Genomic DNA, 7289 nt, shown 5'->3' with positions numbered 1-7289 from the left:
CCCTCTTCCCCAAATGGGCCCGGGCGAAGCCAGACCAAGAGTGCATGCGAGGCAGGGCGTGGTCCCGGCGCATCGGGGCCCACACGCCCGCCACGCTCACGTGGGCGGGTGCCTGCCGGCCGTGGCCCGGGGGAGGGGGCACATAACCCATCCGTGTGAGCCCTAGGGCTTCTCGGATGAGACACGTCCTGCACGCATGTTGTCTCATTGATCTCGCCTGGAACGCAGGAAAGGCAAATTCACATATATTTTTCATCCATCCGGGTTTTGTGGATGAAAAGACCAAAGTATGGAAGACGTGCCAAGGTTAGCCTTGTGGTCCCCTGGCTGCTAATTTAGGGCCCTTTACACTAGGCTAACTAGGCCTTAGTCAACTCTCCAGAGGTGTAAGGCGTTCAGCTATTTGGAGCTTCCATATTATATAGAGAATTCGCTTCTCTCTCCCAGGTTACTTTAATGATATGCTAGGCATACTGTCATGTTTTACAAACATTACACAATTTAATCCTCCCAATAACTAGTTCAGTGTTATCGCTATTTTAAACATGAGCTAAGAGTGATTAAGTAAATGTTAGAGGGGGTTAGATTGCCTCCAGAGTAGATGCTTTTAACCTCTTTGCTATTGCATCAAAAATCAGGAAGTTATTGGGTGGTAAGTTGAAAAGGAGGAATTCTTTCTCAGACACAGTATTTCTCTAGTTTTTCTTCTCAGCGTTCATTTGCCCAGTGAAAAAAGCGAGCCCCCGATTTTTGCTCGGGGATCTACAGTTAGAAACTTCACGTTTTTATAAAACGGACTTAGTGGATCCCATTGAAATGAATTTTTAAAAATTGAATCAGTAGATTGGGAGCTTGAACCTCTGCAGTTGCTATTACAGGTAGCCTTTTAGGAAACTGGTTCTTGGATACTTTTTAATTACAAGGTATATTTTGCAAATCACTTACACGTATGAGATAGCATATGATACACCTTATCAGGATGTTGCATAAGCATAATCAGGTATCCACCCTGTAAAAACAACTCCTGAATGCTGGATCTTAGCTGTTATATAATATTCGGAAAAATCACAGAAGTGAAAAGGTACTTATTGATGCTTATCTCAACCCAGTCCTTTTTTTCCCACAAACTTATTAGCACTGAACCATTTCACTTGGAAAATTAAAAGGACTACATATTTCTCAATGAAAATATAATCATTTCCCTAGCAGGTATAAAAATTGTTCAGTGTTCCATTTCAAGAGCGGAGAATGGAATATCAGGAAAGATAAGAATCTGGAGGTTTGTTTAAATCATATGCAAATGATAAGAATGGAATTTATCAGGTTTTGGAGGAAGACAGGCATGAGAGAGCATCAATATGTTGTTAACAACCAGTATCTGTACACTAAATTTATAATTAGAGTAATATTAAAAGGCATCTATTTGAAATTAATGAGGGCTTGGGACCAAACCATAATTTGTGGGTCAAATAATCACAAGAAATGCTCCTTTACTGCTATACTTGCACAGGGAAACAGTTTTGTTGTTGTTTTTTTCAGTTTATTAAGATGTAATTCACAAACTATGAAATTCACCCATTTAAAGTATACAGTTGAGTAGTTTTTAGTGTATTTGCAGAGTTGCATAACTATCACTACAATCTAATTTTTTTAACATTTCTGTCGCCTCCAATAGGAACCCTGTACTCATTAGCAGTCCCCGTGTCCCCCACTCCCACCGCCCCACCCTAGGCAACTAGCAGTCTGCTTTCTGCCTCTATAGGTTTCCCTATTCTGAACATTTCTTAGAAGCGAAATCATAAATACTTGATCTTTCTGCGACTGGCTTCTTTGACTTAGCATGATGTTTTCGAGGTTCATCCATGTTGTAGCATATATCAATACACCATTCCTTTTTGTAGCTGAATAATATTCCATTGTATGAATATACCACATTTCATTTATCTGTTCATCATTTGTTAGGCTTTTGGGTTGTTTTCACCTTTTGACTATTATGAACAATGCTGCTATGAACATTCACATACAAGTTATTGTATGGATGTATAGAAGTATGTTTTCATTTTTCTTGGGTAGCTACTTAGGAATGGAATTGCTGGTTCTTGGTAACTCTATGCTTTACATTTTGAGGAACTGCCAAACTTTTTGAAACCAACTGCATTGTTTTACATTTTAAATAGTCACCTGTAATGTATGTGGGTTCCAGTTTCTCCATAGTCTTGTTATTGCTTGTCTTTTTTTTACAGCCATTCTAGTGGGTGTGAAGTAATATTGCATTTAGGTTTCAATTTGCATTTTCCTAATAACTTAATAACGTTTAGTATCTTTCATGTGCTTATTGGCCATTTGTATATATGCTTTGGAGAAATGTCTATCTAGATTCTTTGCCCATTTTTTAAATTGGCTTATTAATTGTAAGAGTTTTAAGAGTTCTTTATAGATTCTAGATACAAATCACAAGATAAATAATTTGCAAACATTTCCTCCCATTCCGTGGATTGTCTTCACTTTCTTAATGGTATCATTTGCAACATAAAAGTTTTTAATGCAGTTCAGTTTATCGGTTTTTTTCTTTGGTCCTTTTGCTTTTGGTATAGTATCTAAGAAACCATAAAGATTATGAAGATTGACTTCTGTTTTCTTAGGAGTTTTATAGTTTTCTTGTATTTAGGTCTGTGATCATTTTAATATTTTTGTGTATGGTGTAAGGGAGAGGTCCATCTTTATTTTTTTGCATGTAGATAACCCGTCGTTCCAGCACTATTTTTTGGAAAGACTCTTTCTCCATTTAATTATATTGGTATCCTAGTAGTATTGATTGTTATATGCTGTTTAAAGCTTTACAAAAATTTGGTACAGAATTTCGTAGAGTAAGTTGATTTGTCTGAGAGAACTGTGCATATGTTTTATGATTTTAGAGTACCTACAAATGTGTATTATCTATCCTTTGTCAGATATGTCAATTTAATCGTTTTTTATTTTTTATTTTATTAGTTTCAAGTATACAGTACATTGATATTTATATAGTTTATAAAACGATTCCTCTAATTGCTCTTTCTCTCCTCTGGCTCTCCACCTATTAATCAAGTTTTATAAAAGGTAATAATGCCAGAGCTCTGTCTAAACAGAAATAACATTTTAATACAAAAGAATTATTGTTTACCCACCAGTAAACTGGAACAGTTGTTATTCTGTTGTTGGAGAATTACTCCAAAAATGCTCGTATTTTAATGAATGCTTATTTGAGCCTTTCATTTATACCAGGAAAATTAATTTTAGACTAATTCACTTCTAGGTCTGTGGGATTACATTTTTTTGGTCTAGTGCCTACAAAATTATTAACATTGGATAAAATGAACAAATACCAAAAAGATTAGAGGTTAGGGAGTGGAGACAGAACAAGGAAAAGGAAAGAAACTAGAAGGGGTATTTACCTTGAGCTAACACTAACCTAATTTCTTGTGTATAAAACTGGACTTAAATAACTTCCTGTCTTATATTTTAAGCATTTATTGAATTCTTCATTTCACATTTAGAGCAAAGAGGATGAAGTTGCTTTTTTCCCTTCATTATCTTTTCAAGAACATTCTGAATGAGCTGTCCCAAGAAAAAGGTCCTCCTTCAGAACTTTTGCCTTCCTGGGCCAAACATACCTGACAACACACATGTAAAACCAAAGACATTAATTATCTCTGGGATGGTAGGATCCAGACAGGAATTTGCCTTTTTCCTCAGGGGACACTTGCCTAAGTATGTAGCATATTTTGTCAGACACGTAGATTTGCCAAACTGTGACTATCTGTTAACGTGGAGAGTCTCCATTTTGAGGCAGATTTTTTCCTGCATAAATTCTCAATTTGTTCTGACATGATATTTAGTAACTTCACTATTAGAATATACTCCTTTCTGAGGAGATAAAGTCTCTAACAGAGAGCATATAATGATTTGGAAACAAGAAAAAAAAGTTTATTTTTTTATTTTATTTGTTTTCATTTTCTTTTTATTTTTGGACTTCTTTTGACTTTTTTTCGTTTCTTGTTTTTTTTTTTTTTTTTTTTTCTTTACAGCAAAGTATCCAGAGATAAAATCCTTGATGAAACCTGATTCCAATTTGATATGGATTGTTATTATGATGGTTCTTATGCAGTTGGTTGCATTTTACTTAGTAAAGGACTTGGACTGGAAATGGGTCATATTTTGGGCCTATGCATTTGGCAGCTGTGTTAACCATTCAATGACTCTGGCCATTCACGAAGTTTCCCACAATAGTGCCTTTGGCCACTGCAAAGCCATGTGGAATCGCTGGTTTGGAATATTTGCTAATCTTCCTATTGGTATTCCATATTCAATTTCCTTTAAGAGGTATCACATGGATCACCATCGATACCTCGGAGCCGATGGCATCGATGTGGATATTCCGACCGATTTTGAAGGCTGGTTCTTCTGTACCACTTTCAGAAAATTCATGTGGGTCATTCTTCAGCCTCTCTTTTATGCTTTCCGACCTCTGTTCATTAACCCCAAACCAATCACTTACCTGGAAATTATCAATACCGTGGTCCAGCTCGTGTTCGATGTTGTAATTTACTACGTTTTGGGAATTAAGTCTTTGGTCTACATGTTGGCAGCATCCTTACTTGGTCTAGGTTTGCACCCGATTTCTGGACATTTCATAGCTGAACATTACATGTTCTTAAAGGGACATGAAACCTACTCATATTATGGGCCTCTGAATCTACTCACCTTCAATGTGGGTTACCATAACGAGCACCATGACTTCCCCAACATTCCTGGAAAAAACCTTCCTCTGGTAAGTCAAGGATTTGATATAGTCTTATTTCTGATAGTTATAATGATCAAAATTAGTCTCGACTGGCTCATTTGAAAGGAAATTGGGTATATTTTATAGGCTGCTCATCAAAGAAAACAAGAGTGTAAGTCCTGAGTCTGCCAGTCTGGTTTTACAGAGTTTACTCTCTCTTGGGTCCCTAAGCCTGGTGATAACACTTTGGGTTTAGAAGTGTTGGGGGAATCTGTGAAGTCTACTGATCTGAAAGTAATTCGAAAATGGAAAATGAAATCCCTCTGGAAAGTAAGCAAAAGTTCACATGACCTTCATCACTGTTGATCTGAACAGGCTTAACTAAGATTTATGTGTTGGTTTGTTGCGGATTACAGATGTTTGACCTAACTGATCTGCAAGTAAATGAACCCAATTTCCAGTACTGCTGACTTCCTGCAGGCTGATAAATTCTATTAGACTTCTCATCATCAAATGGGTAGTTTTTACAGTTCCGTTATCAAAAATATTTCCGTAATTCTAAAAAAGTATGTATATATGAAATGTAATATTAGTTTTTCTTGATGTTTTTTAAAGTTACGCTATATAAGGGAACTATAGACAGATATTTTATGCTATCATATACACCCAATCAAATTTGATAGATTACCTCTTAAATTTTTAAATGGTGACTATTTGAAAACTCACACACATGACGAACTAAATGTAACATTGATTATTGATTGGATTTTCCGTTGAGGAAAGAAAAATCTACAGAGGGCATTGGGTAAGTGAGGAAATTCTGAATCTGGACTGTTTAATAGATAATATTGTGTCGATGTTAAGTTTCTTGGGTATGACAATGGTACCATGATTTCATAGGAGAATGTCCCTTTCTCAAGAGATACATGTTATTACAGATAAGTTGTCGCATAATGTCTGCAACTTGCTCTTAACAGATTCAGCAAAGGAAGCAAAGTATGTGGTATATATTATATACACAGAGAGAAAGTGACTGTGACATAGTGATAATTGGTGGACCTCTGTGAAGGGCACATGGGTGTTTGTTTTACCATCTATTCCTTCAACTTTTCTGTGGGTTTTTTATTTTTCAAAATACAATATTTGGGGTAAAACATACCACACAACTGTCTGAAGACAACTTTGAAACCGGTGGAATGAGATGCTAGCACAGCTACTGTGTCACTCTGCCCAGGTGTTGGCCTGAATAGAGTATGTGGCCTTCGCCTCTTCCCTGCCTAGAGAAGGGAATTTTATTTTTTAAGAGGTTATGGAGAAAGCTGGTTGCCTTGTGAACAAAAGAATCCTTTCCAACATAAACCATGTACTTTTACTTGTAATTTTCTAGAACAGTCCCCAAACTGAAAACTTAATTCAGCTCAGATATTATTTGGCTTCAAGGCCCATAGTTCATCATTGTTCATTTCCCACTCCATCTAGTCCTCCCTTTCCTGCTTTTTCTGTCGAGGAGGACATATCAAGGAGCATATTATTCTCTTTTCCTCAACAAACATGTGGTATTTATTGTTATACTGCAGTAGTTACATTGCATGTGACTATCACATAGTTAATAGGTATGTATAACAAGGTGTTTTAAAATAGCTTTATTGAGCTATTACTCATATGTATAGTTCACTCATTTAAAGTGTACAATTCAGTGGTTTATAGATTATTCAGAGTTGTCCAACCATCACTATAATCAATTTTAGAACATTTTATCACAATAACAAGGTTTCTGATTTTTTTTTTTTTTTTTTACCTGATTTTGCTCTCCACAAAACACCGCATTTTTAGTCTCAGGGAGTGTCTCAACTTGGAATGCAAACTGCTTGTTTACAATTCCTGAAGCTGCTTCATTTGTTTGTTTGTTTTTCGGAAAGATCAGGAGGGAGAATGGTCTCCCGGTTTCTTCGTGTTTGTGCCAGTTCATCTGTCATCTTCAGGAAGACTCCGTGAACTCTCACTATCCATCTTGCTGTATTTTTGTCCCTTCTAGGTAAGGAAAATAGCAGCTGAGTACTACGACAACCTCCCTCACTACAATTCTTGGATAAAAGTGCTGTATGATTTTGTGATGGATGATACAATCAGTCCCTATTCAAGAATGAAGAGGCATCAAATAGGCAAGGTGGAGCTGGAGTAGCTGCCCTGTGGCCCCGGGAATTCCTCTGAAACTTCACAGTAGCTGATAACAGTGAATTTTTGCATTACTCAGCTAAGACCAGTGATGTTTAGAAGCTACTGTCATGCAGTTTGAAAGCCTGATCCTCGTAGTATCAAGAAGCTAACCTGGCTTTAAACAGCCTGTCTCACAGTGTTTGGCATAACTCACAGGAAATGTGTTCGTTGTATTATTGTTGAGGATGTTTTCGCTGATACCTGACATTTTGTAAGCATATCGAAAAAAGCTTTTAAAAAGCGATTTCTTGTCTATTATTTTCACTGTAAAGATTGACTTTATTAAAACAGCTAGTAACCTGAGCAGTTAATC

At 36.6% G+C, this 7289-nt stretch overlaps 1 protein-coding gene across 1 annotated transcript; it reads left to right on the top strand.

Moving 5' to 3' along the window:
- The first annotated feature begins 4047 nt into the window (after nt 1–4047).
- DEGS1 (delta 4-desaturase, sphingolipid 1) lies at nt 4048–7289 on the top strand. Its single transcript, XM_011360847.2, has 2 exons — nt 4048–4807; nt 6795–7289. The coding sequence occupies exons 1-2, from the start codon at nt 4091–4093 to the stop codon at nt 6939–6941; spliced, it is 864 nt and encodes a 287-aa protein (XP_011359149.1). The 5' UTR covers nt 4048–4090; the 3' UTR covers nt 6942–7289.

The sequence above is a fragment of the Pteropus vampyrus genome, unplaced genomic scaffold (assembly GCF_000151845.1).
Source record: "Pteropus vampyrus isolate Shadow unplaced genomic scaffold, Pvam_2.0 Scaffold60, whole genome shotgun sequence".
Taxonomy (NCBI): Eukaryota; Metazoa; Chordata; class Mammalia; order Chiroptera; family Pteropodidae; genus Pteropus; species Pteropus vampyrus.
The sequence above is the reverse complement of the archived record's forward strand: the minus strand, read 5'-3'. Positions and strand labels throughout refer to the sequence as shown.